At 35.0% G+C, this 25,899-nt stretch overlaps 2 protein-coding genes across 2 annotated transcripts; both read right to left on the reverse strand.

Annotated features, from left to right (window-relative positions):
* Nucleotides 1–1,771: 1,771 nt before the first annotated feature.
* LOC110035772 (geraniol 8-hydroxylase-like) lies at nucleotides 1,772–3,684 on the reverse strand. Its single transcript, XM_020740064.1, is given in 3 exon segments — nucleotides 1,772–2,492; nucleotides 2,804–3,306; nucleotides 3,309–3,684. Coding segments are annotated over 3 exon segments (1,497 nt in total). The 3' UTR covers nucleotides 1,772–1,874.
* Nucleotides 3,685–18,814: 15,130 nt separating this feature from the next.
* Nucleotides 18,815–25,109, reverse strand: LOC110039333 (homeobox protein BEL1 homolog). Its single transcript, XM_020744365.1, has 4 exons — nucleotides 23,665–25,109; nucleotides 22,237–22,622; nucleotides 20,910–20,970; nucleotides 18,815–19,468 (listed from the first exon to the last, which is right to left on the reverse strand). Exons 1-4 carry the CDS (start codon nucleotides 24,406–24,408, stop codon nucleotides 18,917–18,919), a joined length of 1,743 nt encoding a protein of 580 aa, XP_020600024.1. The 5' UTR covers nucleotides 24,409–25,109; the 3' UTR covers nucleotides 18,815–18,916.
* Nucleotides 25,110–25,899: the final 790 nt, after the last annotated feature.

The following is a 25,899-nucleotide window of genomic DNA, read 5'->3' on the forward strand; positions in this document are numbered from 1 at the left end:
GACTGCACAAGAATATAAACATGTACCTAGTACATTGTTATACGAGATTTTACAATTTTATGTTGAATAATATTCTCATACAAATTTCATTGTGGGCCTTTGCGAGGTAAACCCGACTGTGGTTAAGATGTTGAAGGATCGTGAAGCAACTCCGAGAAGAACAAAATAGGCGACATCAAACTTCATTCAGTGAGATTTTTTCAAAATCTACACTCTTAATTTCAACACTTCTTCAAAATTCTATAATACACATTAATATGATTACAAAATAATGCCTTAAACTTCATTTAACATATAATAATAACAAGAGCTTAGAATAGGTTAGTTAAGTGTTCTCTCTTCTTTATCCCCTCTTCTCGAGACGAGACGATGAAACCATCAAATGACGATTCATCACCAGGCAACGATCGAGACGACAATATGAAGCAAATGACAATTCATCTTTAGATGACGGTCAAAGTGACAATAGAAGATGACATGAGGAACTTCAACCGAACTTTGATAGATTTAAATAACATATCTATAGGACGCTGAGGTCGTTCGTTTGACACGATATAAATCCTCATATACTATATTTTAGGACTTTCTACAGTTTTATATCGTACAATATAATTCCTACACTTTTTAGGATTCTGAGGTCGTCGCCTTGTACGACATAATTCTTCTTATTTCCTCGGGTCATTTACATATGAAATGTAGACACAAGTTCCGAATATTTAAATAATTTGCAAGACTAAAACATAAAAAAATTTCTCTTTAAAAAATGTAAAACCAAACCATATGTTTGTTTGAGATGTCACTGAATATTCTTCAGTATCTTCAACATCTCTTACTTTGCACTTCTTTGGATTCCGGAAATAACTGCTCCTACTTGAACCTATCCCACTTGACTTTTCCTATAAGCAATTGTGAAAACCTAAATGTTGAATTCTTGAAGACAAAACTCTGAGCTTAATCGAAAGTTTTCATAGGTGACTTTGGTTGCCTAAAATGTAATTAACTATAGGGCTTGTCTCTTTAGGGGATTAAGAACCCAGGTTAATCTAAACACTTTCTAATATCTGTATTAGATATGAGAATTTGTCGGCTATAAAATTTGCAGACCAAAATAAAGTAAAAAACTTTTAAGTTTAGATAGTTAAGCCTACCAATAAGTGATACGTTCATTTTTCGAGATAATATATCATTTATGGTATTGTGCTAAGCTATTTAAGCTATTAGATATATAAGGTCTATTCGGCCTCATTATTTTCCAAAAATAATAAAAAAAATATCATTTTCACAAAATTAAAATTACATTATATATTATATTAAATTTAAATTTTAATATCTTATTTTGAAAAAAATAGTCGAAAGAGGGGATCCTTTCCAAATCCTATTTCTATTTCTCTTTATCTATGAAATCTTGTAAATCAAGGAACCTCTTAACTTGCACTCTTCCGACTTCAGAGATAAGAATTTAATACATCTCTTAATGTTCTCTCTGAAAACTCTCATTCATCTCTCTCTCTCTCTCTCTCTCTCTCTCTCCTTTTCTATGTTACAATATTTTTTATCGGGTTATGTAAAAGGATTCAACATTATGCACATAGATCTTCATAATATTCATCATTTATTATATGATCTTAACCGCCTTGTTACCGAATAAAACCGTTGAAGCTTGGTTAGTTGAACTTGAAGATCAATTCCAAGTTTCACAACTTTGAGATATAGTAGGAAAATCTTTTTTAAAATTATTATTTTAACCGTCATCAACTTTGCTTCAGGACTCATAGTTTTATCTTAAAAAAAAGAAAGGTACACAGTAACTAGTTAATATTTATTATTTGTGCATGCATGCATATATAATTATATTAATAAAAAGTTCATAGTATTCAGATTTGTGTGGGTGTAGAAGCCACTGCCCGAAGCGGAGAAGCCAAGACGAGGGTGAGTCCAAACTTCTCCGTAAGATCCAAATCGCTAGGCTTCATTCCGTCTGGCAAACTCCATTCAAAGTTTTGAATAAGCGAGGCCAGGACGAGCTGCACCATCCGAACACCCAACGGCAACCCCGGACACATCCGCCGTCCCGAACCAAATGGCAGCAGCTCAAATTGATGTCCCCGGAAATCAATCTCCCCTCCTCCCATAAACCTCTCCGGAGCAAAGCAATCCGCATTCTTCCAAACCCGCTCGTCTCGCCCGATCGCCCACACGTTAACAAGCACCTGACTGTTCTTCGGCACCATGTATCCGTTTATCTCCGTCCTCTCCTCTGCTTTGTGAGGCAGTAAAAATGGTGCCGGCGGATGAAGCCGGAATGTCTCCTTCAGCACCGCTTGGAGAAATGGTAGACTTGACATGTCTGACTCTTCAACTTCTCTCGCCAACCCGACGACTGTCAAAATCTCGTTCCGAGACCTTCTCATCAGATCAGGCCTGCGAAGCAATTCCACCAATGCCCACTCCATTGCAGTAGTTGTAGTCTCGGTTCCACCGACGAAAGAATCCTTATCATATAAAGAAAATTAAGAAATTAAGAGGTGTTTGGTAGCAGCCGCAGATTTAAGTTAAATAAAATTTATCAAATCCTCTAAGTCTTGATTCTCATGATGGAGATGCTCTTGTAATCCGCCTCACAGACGAATTTAAAAAATCTGGACTTATGTAAAGGAGGAGAAAGAGATTTAAGGTTGATTTAAGATTTAGTCTTTCATTTTTGTATGTTTGGCTGGGTTTAGATTAAATTTATGACTAAATTCTATTAAAAAAGTGCTAACAAGCACGTTCGAATGGATGCAAACACAGGGTAATTGATTACCATCAGTAAGGAATTTATGGTTTTCCTGCTAAGCTTGGAGCTGTCTTCTCGATTTTGTTGAAGAATGGCATCCAAAAAGTCCTGTTTTGTTCTTCTTCCTTCTCCTTCAATTGCCCCCAATCGATTTTCTATCATTTGATCGAAAAAATCATGCAACTTCTTATAGTATGAAGTAAAACGGCGCCTCCGACCTTGGAGATCCATTGGAGCCAAAAAAGGGAAGAAGTCAGAGAGGTTCGGTTTGCCCGCCTCCTCCATCAGCGATGAAAGCAAATCTTTTAACTCCTGAGCTGAATCCGATTTGAAATCGACCATATCAGTGGAGAAAATGGTGTTCGATATCAGATTGAGCACGACGCAGAACACTGCCCGACCAATGTGCACGGCCTCCCCATGCTTCCCCTTGATATATGCGACGAGTTCCTGAACCTTTCGCTGGCGAAGCTGTTGGCTTGCTTCGAGAGACTGCGCGTTGAAGAGATGGGTCTTTGTAAGAGTGCGGAGTACCGCCATGATTCGTTTCGAGAGGACCAGACCCAGGAGGTCTCGTGGTGGTCGAAGGCTCGGACGACATCAGGGACTTGTCGGCCGGACAAGGACTTCTCTTTTGTTTTAAGGGCTTCTTTTGCTGAGCTTGGCGAGGAGATGACGACTGTTTGGATGCTGCCGAGCTTGAGATACATGACTGGTCCATAGATTTGGGCAAGACGGGCCAAGGAGCGGGGGGGATTTTGGCCGAGCTGGAGCAGGTTGCCCAATACCGGGAGGGGTCTTGGGCCTGGAGGAAAAGGGGAGTGCTTGGAGGTTCTGCGTCTCAGGAAGAGTATGGCTATGGCCGCGAAGAAGAATGACCACGGAAGATAATGGGTTATCACTTCCATGATCATGTTTGCAGATGAAGTTTTAAGGCTGAGTCCCCTTTTATGGGCCGAATGACCCAACGGCCGCTGGTTAATTTTAATAAGGATTAGTTTTTAAAATAATACTTTTAATGTGTAGTATTAAAAAATGAAAAGTCAGAAAAAAAAAATTGCGGAAAATCGTATTAACATAAAACCATTTTTTTTAATTTTTATACTTTGGTTGTATTTGTATTAATTAGGTAAATAATATTTATTTAAATAGGTTTTATTAGTATTATTTAATTTAACATACAACATAAATATATAGATATATATATATATATAAAAAATAAAAAAATATAATGTAGATAGATCTAAATTGATTTAAGGAAAAAAAAAGAAAAAAAAAACTGTAATTAAAATATAGCAATGACATCCTAAACCATAATTAAGGTATTGTTAAAAAATAAATAAAAATCTAAATAAAATAAATTCTAGACTCTACACTTCCTATATTCGCATCGGCTCAAGTTCACCGTCCCTACAATATTTTCTCCACCTCCACCACTTCCCGGAAATTTTGCTCAGTTTCCTATTTGCAAATGTTTTCAAACATAACATTAAAACTAATTGTGTATCAAGAATGCACCGACATGGATCTCAACGACATTCAACAATCAAGAAGATTGAAAGTGTGTGAGCCCACTGACAAGAGACCAAAAGACTCACTTAATGCAACCCTCTGAATCAGGTGACATGTTTGAAAATATGCAACTTTTTTTTATATACGTTTAATGACTATTTTTAGTAATATTGTACTTTAACGGAATGTATTTTAATATTTTTAATGACATGTACAATATATTAAGCAATTGAAGCAAAGATGGAGTAAATTTGGAGTCAAATGGAGTCAAATGGAGCAAAGAAGAAAATTTTGACCCAGTGCCGAGGCGCCAGGGTCTGACACCTAGCGCCAGGGAGTTACTTCATGCTTCCAGAAGCTAGAGCCTAGGCATCACAATTGGGCACTTAGGCGCTAGAAACCGACTTGACGATTTTTTTTAAAGTTTTTCGGACAAATTTTGGAGAGTTTGTGTCTACTCGAGTGAAGAGGAAGCAGAGGACGTCATGGGTGAAAATTTCAAAGGCTTGGAGTGCATGAGAATTGAAAAGGTGAGAGGTTTCTTTCATTTTCTGCATTTCAGAGTGATCTTTGAGTGAAATCGTAATTAGAGTTTGAGAATTCTTCAAAGAAACTCTAGAAGATTTGCTTGGGGAGGAGTTTGAGATAAGTGATTTGTATTTTTGTTTTTTGTTAAATTTTATTTTATAAACCTGATTTTAAACATCAATCCATGTGTTGTTGCATTTTTCCCATAAAATCTATGTAGTTTTCTTTATCTTTATCCTTGTTATGAAAAATAATCATATGTAGGATTAGGATTGTTCAGAATTTCTTTTATTTCATAATTGTGATGGTATAATACTTAATGCTTAATTTACTTATGTAATTTGGCCAATTCATAAGTTAAAACATATAGTGAAGACGTAAGACCCGGGAGGGCTATGCATCTCCTCAATTAGTAATTACCACGCTAACTTTTAAGATGAAGAAAAAGTAATTTTGGGATGAGTGCAAATAGATAAGGAAAAAAGCTTTAACTGGTGTAAATTGATGATTTTAGAGCCTTAATCAATTTGATCTAGAGTTTTGAACTTAAAGCTAGGTTAGCCCAATTAAGGGCTTACGTGGGTACTCTAGGGTGGCATGCTAGAATCTACCCAGCATAACCAAGGATTTAGAAACTTAACTTTAGGTTAGCCAATGTTCTTTATGCATTCGGAAGAGGGTAAAGAATAGGTATTACGGAGTTATTTAGTTCTCAGGCCAAAAACTTGACCCTGTTTTTATAGGCGGCTAGCATGCAAAATATATATGATATAGAATTTAGAATTGATTTATATTTCACACACTTGGTCCGACAACCACTGCCTCTTGATGTCGCCGCCGCCATTTCCAGTTGAAACAACCTCTAGCCAACTCTGGCTGCCGCAGATTGATGCAGCCCTCGCCAGCTTCGACCGCCGCTGCCGTCTTCAAATAAATCCCACCGCCGCCACCTTCAGCCAACTTCTACTGCCTCCCATCGGCCATCATCGACCACCAACTGCCGTAACCCACTCTCTACCACAGGGCAACAAGTTCCTCTGTGCACGGATATTGTAATCTTAGAAGCTGTGTAACAATTTTCTGTTTGTGGGGCACGAGATTGTACTTGTAATCACCAACTCGTAGTGAAATATTTCAAATGGGCAATGTCTCATAATTTTTTTTTCTTTTCGAATTTTTCATGTAAAAACTTATGGTATCTCTATTGATTATCTTATTTCATTTGAGTGGGTGTTGGATTCCCATACAACGCTAATGCAATAATTCACTACTCTATCACCGCAAATCTTCTACACATCAATATTGATCACTTTTAAATTTTTAATACTCCCATTAAAAGATTAATAAATTATACAAAGATATATGAATGTGAATAAAATAGTTGTGTGTGCATTCTTTTTTTTTTATAAATACAAGTGCCATCATAGAATTATGCTAAGATACTAAGTCTCTAAATATGACATTTATATAGTATTTTTATTAACCACCCGCTATTACAAACTGCATAAATGAATCAGTTTTATAGTATAATATTACTCTCAAATTAAACATAACATTAAATAAACACTTTAATCCTCTCTTCAAGTTGATTTATTATTTTTGGCTTTTAGTGAAGAGCAGAGCCATGAATCTTTTGACAGAATTATGCTCTTAAGAAATAAAAAAAATTACATCATGATGCAAAACTATATAAAAACTTCAATCACAACAGGTCACATGCATTGTTTGGCTCTACTGAATACAAAAAACTAAATAGTTTAATGTGTGGCGGGACCAGACCTTACGTGACATATTGTGATTGGAGTTCTGCATCAATACTCTTAATATAATATTTTTTTTTTAAGAAGATAAAAAAAAAATATAGAATATTTTATTTATTTAGAATGAAGCCTTATTTTCAACAAATTATATTCGAATGAGAAATTGGATGTGCTCAAGATTGCTTGGTTTAGATATCGATAAGGTTTTAAAATATCTGATTGTAGCTTTTGATAAAGTGCTTTGATTGTTTGGGCTATAAATGAATCACTTTCACACAATAGGCTGTAAAATTTATTGTAGACGGCCATCCTTGGCATCAATGTCAATGCATATTGTTACTACCAAATTAGATCCTCACTGGCATATTGGAGGCGGCATTCGTCATTTACATAAACTAAAACAAAATATTAAGTTTTAATTAAGAATATCAACATAAATATAATTGGATTTTAAATAAAAAAATAATTAATTAGTGAATAGTTTGATGAAATTTAAACTAAAGCACACAAGGAAGAAAAAACTTACAAAATAAAAGAGGGAGAAATTTGGGGAGAGATGGAATGTTTGATGTAATTGATCTTTTTTAGTGATAAAAGGGGCTTACTAGATCTTTCAATCTACAAAGAAGATTTATGTACGAGACCTTAAAGAGGTAAGTGAGCGGAAAAAATTATTCAACGTCAATGCTCATCATTGCTATCATCGTTGATGCCCATCATCGATACTTACATTGATGTTTATTATCGCCAAAAAATTACTCAGTTGTGTCATGTAAGAAAATGAGCAGGCTAACAATAAATAGTTTATAGTTTGCAAATCCAGAGCCTCACTGCTGCTACTTATACTTGAGGAGTCAAATCAGGTTTGTAAGTAGGATTGAGTTTGACTCGAAATTAACCTTACCCGAAATAGCTTGACTCATACCTAACCTGATTATTTAATAGTTTGGAGAGTCTAACTTGAACCCAACTCGCCTTCAACTCACAAGCCTGAATCCGACCCATATAACTCATTTAACACAATGCATAACAGTTTTGGGTCAACATTGGATTTATTTCAAGTCAATCTCAGGTCATTTTGTTGATTGGTCGACTTCAGGTTAGTGAGCCCATTTAAAGTCAATTTTAGGTTGGCGGGTGTGTCAATCCAAACTAGACTTGAAAAGTTAAACGGTTTAAGATTCATAACCCAAACCTGAATAAAAATTTATTTGTGACAATCCGAAGCCGAATTCTTTTAGTTGAGTTTAGATCGAGTTGTTGTGTCCTGTTATTATGTGATGTCTGATTGTGTTAAACGATTATTCACTCATAGCACTCAATTTTGCCAATCAAAGCCCTCAATTTATGTTAAACGACTATTATAACTATGATTTTTTTCTCTTCCTCGAGTTTTTCTATATTAAAACTAATGTTTTCTTCTTTGTAGGCTTCCGTTCAAAATCTTGCTTCAGATCTCTCAAATCAATTTTCGTAATTTTAATCTTTTAACATCTAGGGTCAATTTTTGACAACCCTAACCGCTACAATGAAAATCATCTTTCACTATTCATATGAATTACATTGTATTAACATCTTCTTTCATCATCGGTAATCAAATCATGTGAAATGAATCACTCCTAATATGAAATTATTTCACATAAATTTGGCCTTGTGGTTTTCCTCTTTTAGAAATCTCGGCATAAAAAATCTCATCTCTCATAAATTGCTCTCATCTTCTTATGAGTACGTGAGATTTTCTTATAAGAAAACTATAAATTATTTCTTCCTTCATCAACATAAATACTCCAACATTAAACAAATGTTAATATTAAAATAAAGATGTTTCATTTTATTTTCCGACATAAATAATGTTGGTATTATTTACCAATATAAATGTATGACTTAAAAAAAATAAGTAAATATGTTTCCACAATGCAAGTTGTAAAAGTAAATATATTATAAAACTATGTCAATAAAAAATGCATTATTGACGAGTTACATTTAGAACAAAGAAAATATACTTAAAAATAAAGAAACATATACAATAAAAAATTTAGGAAGTTTTAAGAAATTAAATGCATACTCTCAGTAAAGGATGATCATGTATAGGGCTGTCAAAACGGCTCGTTGTTCGTGAACAGCTCGTGTTCGCCTCGTTAAGATGCTCGTGTTCGGCTCGTTAATTTCGTTCGATAAGTTAACGAGCCGAACATGAACTAAGATGTGTTCGTTCGTGTTCGGCCCGTTTTAGCTCGAAATACTACTCATCTAGTTTATATATATATATATATATATATTAAGTAGTATTTTAAAAAATCTAATTGAGTACAAGGCTACAAAGATTTACAATCAATTAAAATATGGATTAAGAAAATAGAATAAAATTATTAAATTAGATTCAAATGATGTTTTAATATAAATAATAATTTTTAAATCTTGCTCAAACCCTTATTGTCTTATGTCTTATGGCTACTTGATTAGGGTTGTTAAAAATACTCTTTGTTCGTGAACAGCTCGTGTTCGGCTCGTTAAGCAAACGAGCCGAAGCGTGGCTCGCTCGCTCGTGTTCAACTCATTTACACCCCTAATCATGTAAGAGGAAAAAGGAAGGAGAGGAGGCTTTTCTAGGCTGGGCTAGCTTATCAATTCTTTCTAGTGGGCCGTGTTCTCGGGCTTGGTCGCAAATTAAGCCGGCAGAAAGCAACGCAAATCTGGTTTGACGAAGAGAATTGGTGATTAGATCATCCGGCTTGTATTCTTTTAAATGGAAGAGGATCGGAGATGGAGAAAGAAATGCTTAACGGAAAAATAGAGAAAGGAAAGATAACTAAACACTGGCTATTTTACTCTTGCTCTATACTTGACAATGAGACTATTTAAAAAAGTTTTACACGACATAGTTGTAATATAGCTTAGGAACATAATGGAAATTTTACAATTATTTATTACTAATATAAAAGGTAATATTAGGGCAATAGAGTCTCGAATCCATCGAGAGCTCTTTAAACTGAAGCAATAGGCGGTTTGTGTAAGGAAGAATAAGCTCATGAGGAAGCTCAGAGCGAAGGTAAAATCTGAACTTTTAAGTTCGAGATGAATGACTTCTTTTAATTTCTTTAAAACTCAATAATGTGCTTGCTTTTGTTAGGTGTCTAAGTTTGTTTATTTATTAGATTGATTATCATATTTTCTCTTATCATCTGCAAGGAATATTTTTTTATTGAAAAATCATTTCTTTACATTTACATATCTACAATGTACAGTTTAATCTTTACATTTATAATACTTTGGTCTCATAAACCTATGCAAGAAAAGACATTTTTCACTTCAAAACATTATTGATGTGATATTAAAGTTCTGAGTATTATGCATGTCAATAAAAGTTTAGGTATTTTACGTGTAAATCAAAAAGAATTTTGTGGAACATATGTGAATGCCCCTTTTATAATTGCATGTGTAATAGATGAGTCGAATGTTTTTATTACAATTTAATGGCTTAAGCTTAAGACAGTTTTTATATGATACAATAAAATGAAAACATTCACTTAAGCCCTATATCAAAGTCTTCGTAATTAAATTGATCACATTGGCTATTAGTTTATTCTAAATTCCTTTTATAAAGACATTCATTTTATCTTTTTTTATTCAACTTTTCATTAAATAATTAGACTTGTTACAATACCTACATTCACTATAGCAATCTTGAGATGTAATTTCATATTAATTTGATTATTGGTCTTTGCTACAAAACTTATAATTGCTTCTTTCTTTCTTGTCAAAGACATCTTATTGACAACATTTAAAATAAAAGATACATTTTCATCTTTGTGTCATGTTAATCTACTAACTGAGGTTAAGATCGTTTACATCATCATGATTCATAATAGATGATCCATAGAAATAACTTTAAATTGTTATAATATACAAACAGCTACACCTAGAAAAGCACGTAAGGTTAGCAAAACATAAGACAATACCAAAGCAATGAAGGCAGCATTAAAATTTATGCAAGTCTATTACTTAATTCATAATAATATACATGTACAAGTACATCTTTTTTTAATTAATCAACAAGCAAAGAACCTTTACTGTTTGTTTTGACTCATCTGTTAAATTAATCAACAATTAATGGTTAATTTTGAAGTTAAAAACGGCTAAATTCTAATAAAAAGGTTTCTTATTGTTAGGGCTGTAAACGAGCCGAGCTTGAGCGAGCTCAGGTTTGGCTCGTGTTCGGCTCGTTCGAAATAGCTCGTGTTCGAAATCGGCTCGTGTTTGAAATCGGCTCGTGAACAGTGTGTTCGTGTTCGGCTCGATTTAAATATTCGTGTTCGTGTTCGACTCGAAATTGGCTCGTTAAACTAAAATTGAGAAAAATAGCTGTAAAGTGTGGGATTCGAACCTGGATCAAATCTATACAAAAGATGACACTAACCACATTGTCACATGAGGTGTTATGATTTAAACTTAACATAAATATATATAATATATTATTATATAAATAATATATGTAATATATTGTTATATAAAAAATTATATAATTTTTTTTTCGAGTCATTTCAAGCCGAATATGAGTGAACAAACTGTTGTTTGTGTTCAGCTGGTTTACATTTCGAGCTTAAAAATTTGCTCGTGTTCGGCGCCGTAGGCTTATCGAACGCGCCCGACACGATTAACAAGCCGAGCACGAGCTGTTTACGAACAACGAGCCAAATTGACAGCCCTACTTATTGTGCCCATAAATTGCTGTTTTAAAGAGTTAGCAGAGGCTATCCCCAATTAATGATCCGATTGTTTTTATTAGGACTATTCATTAGATGCAGCATATAATTAGTTAATGATGTGCAGAAAAAAAGTACATAAAAAAGGGACATTTACAAACATGCAACCCAAATTTTATTTTTTTCATTTATACCACCTAGATTATTTCACATCAACAATTTCATCATCTTATGTTTTAAAAATTGAAATGCACATTTTTATGTATAGTATAGACAACATATATGTAAATATTGAAGTTTATGTGTTATGTACATATATATACATATGAATTAAATGGTATCCGCATGTAAATCTTCCTAAATAAATGTAAATATACTCTCATTCTTTCCTAACCTTTTTCTATTTCTCAAATATTTTAACAATTAATATACATATATATTTTTTTTCAAAGAATGACGATCCACGCATGAATAGTTATTTATCGTTTATAATAGCTTCGTATTTGTCAATAATAATAATAATAATAATAATGCAACTTGCATATAGGGTGGTCCAATACAGCTCGTTGTTTCAGAATAGTTCATGTTCGACTCGTTAAAAAGCTCGTGTTCAATTCGTTTGCTAAGTTAACGAGCAGAACACAAATATTTTTTATGTGCTTGATATATAAACGAACCGCACACAAATAAGGGTTTGTTGGTTCGTGTTCGACTTGTTTTGGCTCGAAATATTTATATATAAAGGCTACATAGATTTATAATAAATTAAAAATATTAATTAAGAAAGTAGAATAAACATATATTAAATTATAGTTAAATGATATTTTAATATAAAAACTAAGATTTAAATATTGCCCTAACCCTTAATATCCTACAATAGCGTGATGACAGTTATCAAAATGACTTTTTGTTAGCGAACAACTCATGTTTGGCTCGCTAAGCAAACGAGCCGAACACGAACATATTATTTGTGCTCGAAATATAAATGAGTCGAACTAAACAATGGTATTTTTTAACTAGCCGAACACGAGCGAGCCCGGGCTTAGCTTATGTTCCGCTCACTTACACCTCTACTTTGCGTGAACCAGGCCCATATTTACCTTAATTATAAACAGGCCCAGAACAAATCTCACCCTAATATGTACAACATCGTCTTATAATTAATAAACTTCACATTAAATGTAAAGTTCTAGTTTAATTAAACTCGCAGATCACCACTTTTCTTCCTTAAATTGGTTAATTTGAAGAAAAAAAAATGTATTTTCGTTCATGCAATGAATCCCACTAGTTAAAGCCTAATATGGCTTGCTTCGTATAATATATATTATCAATTAAGGGTCTGTTTGGGGCAACTTGTGAGTTTTAGGATAAACGGTTTATTCTGAAACTTTGGAGGTCGACCCACGGTCTGCGTTTAGTGTAAATAATTCAAACAAGATTAGCAGATTTTTCAAAAACACGCAAACCAAATGATTAGGCGGCGTTTTCAAAAACACTGAAAAAATACCGCCACACTTATAAGCTACTCCAAACGGGACCTGAAGCCCGTTCCTTTCGTTGGTTTTTAATCATTACATATTCTCACAAATAATGAGAGGAAAGTAGCTGAATAATTAGAAAAGGGAGAATGTTGCAATAGTAAATGTGATAGAATAACTTTTGAGACTGAAGTTTATGAAATTTTGAAGTGATTTTAAAATCTACAAACATAATTAATAACAAATATTCACTGAGATTGGATGGCTAACATTTGCTATTAACGCTCCTACAATGATAATTGAAGAGGATTAACATTTATCGTTAGCCACATCAAGGCGGTGTTACGCAACAAGTAACATTTAGCATTAGTACGATTTAGTAAATTCATTAAATTTAACCTTCCGTGGATTTAGTAAATCTAAATGTAAGCCAAATTGAAGGTACTTAAATCCAAAAAACTCGTAAATCCGTCAGATGTCCTATTCAAATGTTTTCTTGATGATTAAGATATTCAAATGTCCTATTCAGATGTCCTACGAAAAATCTCCTATAAAACCTGATTAGGCTATTTTTGATAAAATAGTTTTATAATAGCAACGAATGAAATAACATCATGTTCTTGGCTTCATGTTAGCTGGTGATAATTTCAATAATAGCATAAGGATGGAGTTAGATGGAGGAAAGATGTGACATAATTGTGATGAAATGCCAATCACAAAATGTTTTGCAATACATTTTATAGTAGATATTTAATATTTTCATCCCAAGGTATCACATATTAAATTTATTTTTCGAATTTATGTGTCACATAGTGATGATTTTTCCACACTCACATAAACAATTTGCAATACAAATGACTGTGACAGATATCTGTCACAAATTGACAACATTCTTGTGTAGTCTATTTTCAGGTTTCATTTATTAGAAATAAGTGATAGTTTTTCTATGCTAATCTAAAGGAAGTAATGAATACATCATCTGTAATAATTAAAATGAAAAAGGTTTGTAATTTTTCTAGAAGTTTGAAGCTTACTATTTCATTGCATTGCAAGCTTGAACTTTTATAGTTTGTATAACCTTGCAGGTTTAAATGGCAATTATAATTAAAGACAGGCTGAATCAATTAAGAACTATAGACAATTAAATAGAGGTTAATAGAAATTCTGTAATTCACAACTTGCAAAGGAATATAAAAACATAAAAAATCACCATGCAGGATTCAAATCTAAGAGCATAATAAATTAAATCAAGATCCATTAGCATGTTGACAATTTTGGTTACATAAAAAGATTTCCTAGATTCAATACAACTGTTATTTACCTTTAACTTATAAATAATTTGTGGCATTGGATTACTTTCTTTGACATGAAGAAATTCGTATGAAGATCATTGGATATTATGAGTATTTCTTACAACAATAAATTCTTGTGTTACGCCTTTAAAAAATTAACTTGGATGACAATATCACCGAAGTTGTTTTTTCCTATTAATCCTATTCTATATTCTTGGAATCAAAATAATTAACTGTTGACGTGTGGTATTGAACCATCACATTGGTCGATAATGTACTCGTGCTTGTGACAACTTTGGCTTAATTGATCCAACTTGGCTAACCGATGGGTGGGAATGCTTGATCGTTGTTTAAAATAAGAGACAAGCAACTAGAATTATTCTATGCCAACTAATAATTTGATAGATCATCATAAAAAGATTGAAAATAACTCCTTAAAAGTATATAATCTTGTCAATTTCTTATAAATTTTTTTTTTTAAATTTTAGGTAGGAAAACTTTAATTTGTAAGGAATTTCAAAGATGTTAAGTTCTACAATATGTGATTTCTTGTACACTTATCTGACGGCCCCAACAACAAATACACAAAATATGATTAATAGTTAAACAGACCTCGATGTTGGTGAGGGAAGTTGTGTTTTTGATTTTTTGTGGCAAAAACGAATATATGACTGTCATGTGCACTGTCTTCTCAATTAGTCGTAACAAATATAAAACAAATGTTAAAATTGCATACAACTATCACATTTTGTGTTGATGATACACACCACCCAATGAATGCAACCCTTTCTTTATTGGATACGACTGCACCCACGTGTGTTTCATTGATCTCTTCTACATAGTTCTAACAAATTAAAGAAGGTTGTGTGAATTGCACTACTCAATTTGAATTCTGAATATAATGAGTAAAAAGATTTATCTTAAAAAATGACATATACTGCGGGTCATTTATAATTTTTATTGGAGTCCTCTCAAATGATGAGTCTTCTGGATTGGCAATCTTTGATGACAAACTAATAAGAGTTTTAAACCCCACTGAAAAGTATATATTGATTGTCTCTCATTATGTGATAAAATGTAGCGTGTTGTTGCTAACAACTCTCTAGTTGTCATTCTAGAAGAGTCATGAAGCCTATAATTCATATGTAATTCATTTAGAAGATCTATAAATATGGGCTATGCCATATGAAATATTTTGTTGAATCTTGTAGGGCATTTTATTAAGTAGCTCTCCAACCCATTTATCACCAAAGTAAGATAACAACATGCAAGAGACTGATCTATGTATTAGTTGTAGTACTTGCACATCAAACATACTACTATCACTATTCTAGTTCCGCGTCCTCTCTCTTTGTGAATTTATGTTGTGTAAGTGCTCTGTTCAAGTAAGAAATGTGAATCAAACAACTTAAATAAACTTCAAATAACGAATTATGCAGTGTACGATGAGAAGACAAATATCTAAAATAACATTAACATTGCTCCAAGAAAAAGGAAAAAAAAAACATCCAAATCAGAAATCTGATAAACCTACTGGAAAATAAATATAAATTGTGCAAAGATAACTGAATATAATCAAGCATCTCCGTCGTCATAAAAATTGACCCTATGGTTAGGGCTCATCTTCATGAAGAACTCTCTTTTGGTTGGGTCCTCCAGCAACTTCGTGAAGTTCAAATATAATGACATGTCCTCATAAATTCCTAGACTTGCCTCTAAAGCTCGGATAACTTGTTCGATGGAGATCGTTTATGAAGTCCCGGGGTCACTGGTGCATGAAGCTGTTTGTTTTAATATTTGGCTTCTAATGAAAGTAGCCCCTTCTTTTTTATTCAGACATTTTGACCTACATGTGGGCTCCATTTCATTTTGGTTTGGGTTAGGACCTTTATCGGGTTTAGTTGCTTGCTCAATATCCAAGTTCTCAGTTATGCATGTAAACCCTTGCTCACTAAGAGTCCAAGTATTAGTCCTCGTTGCCACGACCACACCAAACATTTCGTCCAACCTTTCTTGCAGATCAGGGTCAATACAACTAAATTTGAATTTTTTTAGCAGCTGACACTACCTGCAATATAAGAGGACGTGGGTATGCTCATACAGTTTAGGAAAAGAAAGTCAAGAAAAGAAAGTATACAAGGAGTTCTCACCTCCATTCTCCCAGCTTACCATTTCTCTGAAGCATCAATAATTCATTTGATTGGATCTCAACATAAGCCTATGAATCCTTGTTTCAATTCCTTCCACATTTTCAAGTCCTTATTCAATTGATCCCACTTGTTTTTCAGTTGCATTCTAGAGTATTCCATTCTTGTCATTTTCTTGAACCCTTTTATACTTTCATAATATTTGGTCACCCTTCCTTATTAAAATAGGCGATGGGCTTATTTCCTAGTTTGACCTCGTTAAGACAGAGGCCACAAAATATGAGTTTGGCTTTCTTATCCCACATAGCTAATGAGCCGACTTCTTTTGCCCTAACCATTACATTACTAACATAGAAAATGCTAAATATAAATATTTGGAAGAAGAATTAATTAACACAAATCACAACCACACACCAATATTTCCATATTTCCAAACCAACACAAACACACACGAACACCTCCACACCTCCATACAACACACAACCACACTAGACCACACACCAACACTTTCACACCTCTGCATATCACCACCAACACTTCCCCAAATACAACCACGCACAACACTTCCACACCTTCACACACCACACCAACACTTCCACAAACACAACCACAACCCAACATTTTCACACCTCCACACAATGCACCAACACCTCCATACCTCCATCCCAAGACCTCCACCCCAACACAACCACACAGCGACATCTTCACACAACACATAACCACACACAACCCCACACCAACACTTCCACAAACACAACCACACACCAATACTTTCACACCTCCACACAGCACCACCAACACCCCCACAATAATAGAACCACACACCAAAACATGTATACCTCTACACAACACACAATCACAGACAAACACACTCCAACACTTTCACATCTCCACACACCACCACCAACACTCCACAAACACAACCATACACCAACACTTCCACACCTCCACTCACTACCACCAACACTTCCACAAACACAACCACACACCAATGCTTTTCATCATTACACCATCACAATAGCAAGCACCAACATCACAACACAATCATATTCAACAAACATCACATTGCAACAACACTGTGCAACGTCACAGTAACCACCAACATCAAAACACAAATGTTCGGCTAACCACCACGATCAATGTACAAAATTTCAGGCAACATCACAGTAACTGCGATGACCACCAAAAAAGCATTCACGACGACATCATAAAAACCACCCCCAACACCCTAAATATTTCGGGTAACATCAAAGTAACCACCACCACGACCCAAAATATAAACCGAATAGAACACAGAGAGACCAAAATCACATAACAGCCCATCACAACACCATCACTAAAGAAAATTGTGAGATCCAAAATCACAGATCTTACAAAATACATCACCAATGCATAACCACCCGAAAATCATCGATTGAATAAAGCTCAGAGAAGCTAAAATGATTGCAAAATTAAAATGTCAGAATAGATGATGGTAGAAAATACCATGGGCTGACATAGAGCAAAGGAACCAAAAGAAGCAGAAGAACAGAGGGGATAGGAAGAGGAGAAGATGGGCAAACCCTTGCCAACGGAGCCACGGATCAGAGAGGAGGAGGAGAGTTGATGTTACTGTTAGGGCGGAATCATGAGAAAGGGGAGAGCGGTACACGGGAACGAAGAGCTCGCGAGATAAAAGGGAGAGCCGAATACAAGGAGAGAGCCTAGGGTAGGGCAATAAAAAGCCTAACATAAAGGAAAGACAAAACGTGTGCCACAGGGTCGAACCCGTGGCGCGCCTTTTATTGAAATTTTTCAAAAACACCGTCGCGAAGCATTTTCTAAACGCACCGCAGTGCATCAAAAAAAGAGGCACCAAATAGTGCCCAAGTGTCTATCTACACTTCCAGTTACTCACTTTTTATCAAATTACCTGTGTGTACCTACTAATCGATGTCAACTATTAATTTCGTGCATCATATAAAGCACTTTGATGATCGACTTAGACATTTACCCTCATCTTTCTATTAGAATTCTCTAATCTAATCGTCCTTGATAGTAGACATTACTTTTTATCCTTGCCACAACAGACAACTCCCTATCATCTAAATTTTTATATCATAATCACAACTCCAATCACTTGAAGGGCATATCATTATAATCATTAACGTAATTGTTTTCACTTGAGCAATGCCTTATGATCTTTTATGTGAAATATTTATCTCATGAGTCCAAAATCCTCTCTTTTTTTATTTATATAAAAATATTCCTACGAACAATTCTTGCAACCTGATCATCTAATGATTTTCAACTATGAAATAACCGATTTAATTCTATACCAATATGCAGAATTTGATTGTCTCTAAGTTAACAGCCAACCTGCATCTAGTTGGCTATTATATATATAAATACACGCGCGCGCACACACACGCACGCCATCTTCTTCCCGCTAACCCTAACGGCATTCTAAAACTTCAAATGCAATTCCACAAAACAAAGCACTCAAATGAACCGATTTCTGCAATATATACACGTACCGCTCCCCTTCACCTCTCCATCCAAAATCCCAACGGTCTCCCAACTCAGAACATCGTTCAAGAATTCAACAGATATTGACAGAATCAAGACAAGCCAGGGAATCAAGCTTACAATTTAAAATTTCATATATCTCATATAATATTAAAGTTTCCTCCCACAATCTCATTTTTAAATTCTGAATTCTCCACCGCCGTCATGTTTCTTCATCCAGCCAAATCATGCAGCAACTGAGCACCCATCAAGTTCCTGTAAGGAAGATTCTGCGCATCCCCATCAAGAATGGAAAACTGAACTGGCTGACACTCCTCCATCTGCCCTCTAGAATAAAACAAAGGCTGTGGATTCACCGGAGATATCTCATGATGCTGCAGCCCCAGCGTGAGCGACACGCCGTTGCTGCTATAGCTTTGTGTACTGCATCCGTTGTAGGAAGAGAAGTCAAGGTCGGCAATGCCGAAATTCTCTGTTCTTTGTAAAGTGATTTGATTTCTGGGATTGGGATGACGGCTTCTGGATTCGGAGTGGTGGTTGATGATAGAGGAGAGTGAGTCCGGCTCTGCGAGCAGTTCGGCGGCGAGAGGTTTCTGTTCGGTGGAGATGGCTATGCCATGGGAGTTGCTGGGTTTAGGTTTCCGGTCGTCTTCTTGTGGTGGTCCGTTGGACTGCATTTCGTGTTCTTTTATTTCTTCCGTGTACATTTCTTCTATCATTGGTTTCCAGAGTCTCACTCTTGCGTTGATGAACCAGTTGGAGACCTGCAGGGGCACTTTCGTTGTTATTTTAAACTCGTTTTTTTTTTTTTTTTGTTAATTTAGATAAATAATATTTTTTATCTATATATTTTGATTACATTTTGATCATAATAAATCTAAAAAACTTTGGATTGATTATGATATGAGTTTATTGTAAGAGAAATACATCAAAATTATTGTTATGCTCATTTGCTAAAATAAATCTAACAATGTTTTTAAAATCAAGATTAATGATTTTAGAGAGATTTAGGGCCCGTTTGGGGCAGCTTATACTTGCGGCGGCGTTTTTGAAAACGCCGTCTAACAGTTTGGTTTGCGCGTTTTTGAAAACGCATCCTACCGCGTTTGAATTTTTTACACTAAAGGTTCGCGTTTCAGGAAAGTTGTTTATCCCGAAACGCACAAGCTACCCCAAACAGACTCTTACTTGTATACCACTTAATTCTTACATATTTACATATATATATATATAAGCACCTTAATTATTTATGTTTGAAATGGTGCATCTATTTCAATTTAAAAAAGCTAAAATAGTGATTGATATGAGAAATTTAAGTGATATAAAAATCAAGATTTAAACTACCTCTTAGTGAACATGAAATTCAAATTGCAGAAGAGTAATGCTTTTCTAACAAAAACTTCTAATTTTAAATAATTCTGGCCTTAAAATAATCGTTCAATTCTTCAAATTTATTATTGTGTCACTATCATAAATTGTACAAGTTGTATTAAACTGTAAATTATTATTCATTGCAAAGCATAAGATGCATAAAAAAATGTTTTTGTAAGAAATGATTAATCATACAAATTGGACTGTCTCTATTTGATTATAATTAGATGATGGTTATCTGCAATATTATATGCACAAAGATTAGTTGAGAAAAAACAAAGTATTAGGCATAGACTTGGCCAGGATGAAATTCATTATAATAAATAATACATTTGAACCTTCATTAACTATTTCATTATTAATTTGTCAGCACTAATAGTTGTGATTATATCAAATTAAAAATGAGATCTTTTTATTAAATTTATAAGAAAATGTAATTTCAAAATGCATAATATAATAAAAAAAATTATCTTTCATCCTAACATAAAATGACCTTAATAGTATACTAACATAATTCTGTAATACAAAGTTCCTATATTATTGTTTGCATAAAACAAAAATAGTATTTTATGTTAAATACATTTTAGTTTAAAAATGATGAATTTGTATCGTGCGTGGACGGATGTCATTGCTATCATAATTACTTTATTTGTTTCAAGGACTCGGTTGACAAAGTCAAATCTTTGTTTTATCTATAGAGGGTCGATAAAACAATTAAAGTTGGGCAAGACATTCATTAGTTTAAATGAATAAATTAAACATTGATTAGTGACATGCAGAGAATGGTGATTAATAAGTAATTAAGCGAAAGGGATGTTTATGACGTGGACGTACCTGGCTCCTTGAGAGGCCGGTTTGCCTGGCTAATATATGCTTATCAACATCGCTAGGGTACCTGCAAGTTGTCATCTTTTATTATTTTTTTCGTCCACAAGCACACAAAAGTTGTTAAATTTGAAGAAAATACGGTGCAATCTGCAAAACATATTGTGTGCTTGTGAGAGAAGTTTTCTGGTTTTATAAGATATTAATAAAAAGAGTAAAAATAGCTATTTTTACTTTTACAAAGAAAAAAAAACAAGCTATAATATTTGTTCTACAAGAGCAGTGCAGTGCAGAAACAGCTCCGGTGTTATGCAATGGCATACATCGGAGTTTCTTCTGCATTGTTGTTGCTTGACATGGGAGTTTCTTCATCTTTGCTGTTGCACAGCATCAGAGTTACTTCTACGCTATTGTTGCGCAACAATACTAATAGAACCCATCATCTATTATAACAAAATTCTACATTATAAACTGAGATTCATGGGGGGTGGTCTCCTCGGGAACATTTTTACGTGACAAAAAAATTAAAAGCTATCTGCATGGTGAAGAAACAACGTGAAAGAGATAAATTCTATATATCAGAGGAAAAACTTTGCTCAGATGGTTCCATAATAATTATTTTGAAAAAGATATAGCCGTTTTTAGCTTGAGAACGGTTCCATAATACATATTAAGACAAATTCAACTTAATATATATACATCACACTTCTTCAAGAAATAACATGTAATTATTCAAGTTTCTCCGTCTTGGATTGGTCCATCGATTCTTTCTTGCCCGTTAATCCTAAAATCGTAGTCAAACACATAAAGTTTTCTTATAAAAGACTTTCAACGTTAATACACAGTTTATAATAAAGAATTTTAGGATAATATATTAAAAATCATGTATTGCACCGTCAAAATTGCCTCTTTTTTTCAACATTTGCTCCATATATAAAACCTTTTATTATACTTTTAGGATTGTCTATAAAGAAACTTATTTCTAGAGCTCATGCAAATTCAAATAAGAATGTTCTTGCTCACACAAAATAATAATTCTAAGAACTTAATCGTGCGCAGTAATCCCTTCACCGTCAAATTTCTACAATTTATTTAATTTTAGTTAATTTACTTTACATCTTCAATAATTGTTTAAGACAAACAGTCAACGTCCAAAAAAAAAAAAATACAGCAGCTGATTAAAATTTTGAAACGTATGCAACCAAAATGACATAACACTGCCGTGCGGGTAGTTATTAATCTATTGCAAATTAAAAGTTATAACCTTGTAATTACATGTAATTATACTCGTGTCGGCTGAGAAAAAAAATTGGAAAAGCAAAAGAAGAAGACTTACGGGTGAAGAAAGTGCTCGAAAAGCCAAGCCCGAAGTATGGACACCGAGCGCTCGGGAAGGCCACGCTGTGGCCGCCATGGATGTTGCTCCATCAAAGTTCCTCCTTGCTGAAAGGCCTTCTGCTGTCTGAAACACTGGTCGAGAACCTTTAGCCTTGGGGTATCACCTCTGCTTATTCCTGCAGCAATGGGGTCCTTCTCTCCCATGGTTTTCTTCGCCGCCTGTATTTGGTTTACGATGCCATCTCTTAAGCTTCTGAAATGCCTCGACATGGCTTTGGAAGCCAATGCGAGGTATGTCGTGGCCGAGCCTTCGCCGGCGACGGCCTCGAAGGATGATACCACCGCTCTCATTTGTTCACAGTATCGCTTGTATCTGCGGTCTACCTGTTTTTTGAGATACAGCTTCGTGAGTTTTTAGTTATGTCTGGCTTGGAGCAACAGAGATATGATGACAAGGGAGATGGGAAGAAGAAGAAGAAGAAGAAGAAGGAGGGAGTGATGAAGGAAAAATATGCTTAAAATAAAATGAAATTTACAAAAAAAAAAAAAAGTTGAAGAAGTTTCGGTTTGTTAGAAAATTTAAGCATTGTTTAATTTTAAATATTTAATTGATATAATGTATGGCTTTTTTGTTTTTATCCTGTAAAAATTGTATGGAATATCATAAGATAATTTTTTTTTCTCGAATTTATTACACAAAAGATCGACGGCTTGATACATGAATAATAGTAGATGCATATTTATTCTTTTTTTTTTATTATTTAAATAATTCAATAAGAGCTTTGGGATTGCTTTTTGAGTGGACAGAACTCTATTACATCAATTACTATAATCATGTTTACGTTTCTTACATTGAAAACTGTATTTACAAATTTCTCCAAAATAGCAACTAATGTGAAGAATCATATGAATTAATGATAAAAATGAATTCTTTAGGCAAAGTTTTTTTTCCTGAATTTACACGTTACTTGATTTTGAAGATTTTAACATAAGCCCACATAGTAATATTAATTTTGAATTGACATAATTATTTCAAGCTTTTGTATGAAGGAAAATTGTAGGATTTCTGTCAGGCCCTTCAACATTTCTCATGATGAAATTCGAGCGATTCGGTGGGTTCAATTTAAATCGGGGGATAGGGTTCAGCTGGTGGAGTTATAAATGGCTACGCAGGGAAAAAAGAATAGAGGTTTCTAAAAGTAAAAGAAATGGCTGAAAACGTCAATCTGCCCCACCTTCGGCTCAGCTTAACATTTATAGCAGCTAGGCTGCCCCACCATTATTGAACCCTCGAGCTCACAGATCACACAATCCAACTCCATCACCACCAGGTTAAAAAAGTATCGTCCTTGTTGACATCCGGAATAGTGTAATCATAGTGGATTAAGCTGGGGAGCAGTTAAATAAAGAGTATAATGAAGCTCACCTCTTCCAGCAGTGTCAGCAGCTTTGCCTTTCGTTTTTGAAGCTCAAGTATGTCGAGATTTTGCAGCGAGTGCATAACTGGAGAGTCGGACGAAGGTCCGCCTTCTTCAAACCTTGTGTTATGCTGTTTCTGCTTCGTGGCTTTCACCCCTCCAAGATCGCAGAACTCACTAAGTAATTCCTGTGTTGGAATCAAGTACTTCGAAAGCCTTAGCTTGTGGCTGCTTACACTCCCAGATGTTTGGGCACCGTGAAAGGCGAAACCTTGCTGATGAGAAACGGTGCTGTTACTGTTCGCCGCCCTTGAGAACATTAAGGATCGGTGATAATCGGCCGCCGCTTCGACGACGATGGAGGGCTCCGGGTTGTAAAGGGACAGAGAAAGCCCCTGGTTTGGTTGTTCTTCATCGTGAACGGGAAATAAGCATCTCAAGGAATCGTCGACCACGAGCTGTCTTGGTTGATCCCATGCCACGGCGTCAGAGGAGACCATCAGGCTTTCGCTGGCAGGGGAGTCGTCGCTTCCATGCCGAGCAAAAAGTGTGGCTGATCTCCATGACGCTTCAGGGTTATGGTGATTCTGATGATGTTGATGTTGATGATGATGGTGCTTGGAAGGGAACTCAAGCATCTCCATCCTCGTCTGCAAGTTGTACAGCTCCTGACTACCTGAAGCCTCGTATCCCTGCATCGAGAACTCGCCGTAACCCATGGCTGCCTGATGCTGATGCGCCTCTCCAGCCATGTTCTCCGCACCAGAGGTTATGAACCCTGTTTCCGGTTTATCCGATGATTTTAAAGAGGAAGAAAGTAGAGGAGGGAAAAAAAGCACGCAGCCTTTCACTCAAAGAGACGACTTCCTGCCTTGGCATGAAAGGGGGCAGTGCTTTTAATAATTGTACTGAATACTTTTGTTGTCATGAATAAATCCATCGAGTGGCTCTCATCTGGTAGACTGAGATTGGCACGAATCCTCATCCTACGATTCTCTTCCCCTCCCTCCCTTCTGTCATGCAGTGTGGGGGCTTCTTAGTCTCTGCAAAGCTTTTTCAGATTTGCTTCTGCTTCCTCTGTTGCAGCTGCTCACATGAAGACAGATGCCGACTGGTTTCTATGGGATTTGTGTCTTGGCAACTCTCCCATGGAGCAGAGCACGAGATGGTGAGGGAGATGAGAGAGAATAAAGGTTTGGGAAGTGCATGAGAGACTGAAGAAGGTGTAGAGAGAGAGAGAGAGGGCGTATTGGAGGGGCAACAGTGGAATAATTGCAACTGGAAAATATTCCACAAATGGGGGCTGGCTGCTTCTCATGAGAAGAAGAGCTTTTGTGGTCCTCTCTACTTGGCACTATTTCCCATTAAACCGCGTATTTACGTGGGACCACATCACTAGCAGGTGAGGGACCGCATCCTTTCATTTCTCTCCCCTTTTCCCTTCACATGCTATTCTTAATTTCAAAATTATTATTTTACCTTCGCCTGTGGTCCTAAACCCCCCCCCTTTATAAAATTATCCTCCCCCCAATCCCCCCATTTCTTTAGCTAACAATATATATATTAATTTTTCTTAGGGACCCCCCTCCTCTTTATTTTATTTCTTATTTTCCCTTTTCAATTTATCTTTTGTGCTGTTTACATGCATGCCCCCATGCCCCATGTTTGTGGGGCTTCAGGTCAACATCTCGTGAAAAATTATTTTTATTTTTATTAAATTCATTCATCGTCAGGAATTTGCCTCTATGATTATATCAGCCTGTATCCGCCGCGATGTCTATGTTGGGATTTTTTTTTTTTTTATTGAAATATGTGACGAAAATGAACAGAAAAATGCATCAGAGAATCTAATATTGTAGAAGAAGGATATCTATGAAATGTAACTAAATTTTATGTGGTAAGCATGTAAAAGTTACTTCTTTTTTTTTTCTTTACATGGGCACCACCTAATTCTTACAAATTTAGATATATCTGACATCTAAATTTTTCTTTTTTTATATTTATATTTATCACCTAAATCTTTCATATGACAACAAAAGTACAACCATTGCGACTTGCACAATGTTAAATTAATATATTTTTTTCATGCATAATTTGGGTGATACACATGTAACAGTTAATTTTTAGGTGTTAGATGTATGCTATCCAATAACTGTGGCATATTATTATACGTGATTAATAATATAGATGTATGCTATCCAGTTAATTTTTAGGTGTTAGATGTATGCTATCCAAAATTTCTG

The sequence above is a fragment of the Phalaenopsis equestris genome, unplaced genomic scaffold (assembly GCF_001263595.1).
Source record: "Phalaenopsis equestris unplaced genomic scaffold, ASM126359v1 Scaffold000002, whole genome shotgun sequence".
Classification (NCBI taxonomy): domain Eukaryota; kingdom Viridiplantae; phylum Streptophyta; class Magnoliopsida; order Asparagales; family Orchidaceae; genus Phalaenopsis; species Phalaenopsis equestris.

Bases quoted from the DNA above. Each gene is read 5' to 3' on its own strand.
- LOC110039333 (XM_020744365.1), bottom strand. From the start codon at position 24,408: ATGGCTGGAGAGGCGCATCAGCATCAGGCAGCCATGGGTTACGGCGAG. The intron at 22,623-23,664 runs GTGAGCTTCATT...CTCAAAAAACAG, and splicing joins TGCTGACACTGCTGGAAGAG to GTAGACCGCAGATACAAGCG. The intron at 19,469-20,909 runs GTACGTCCACGT...GTGCCCCTGCAG, and splicing joins CCGGCCTCTCAAGGAGCCAG to GTCTCCAACTGGTTCATCAA.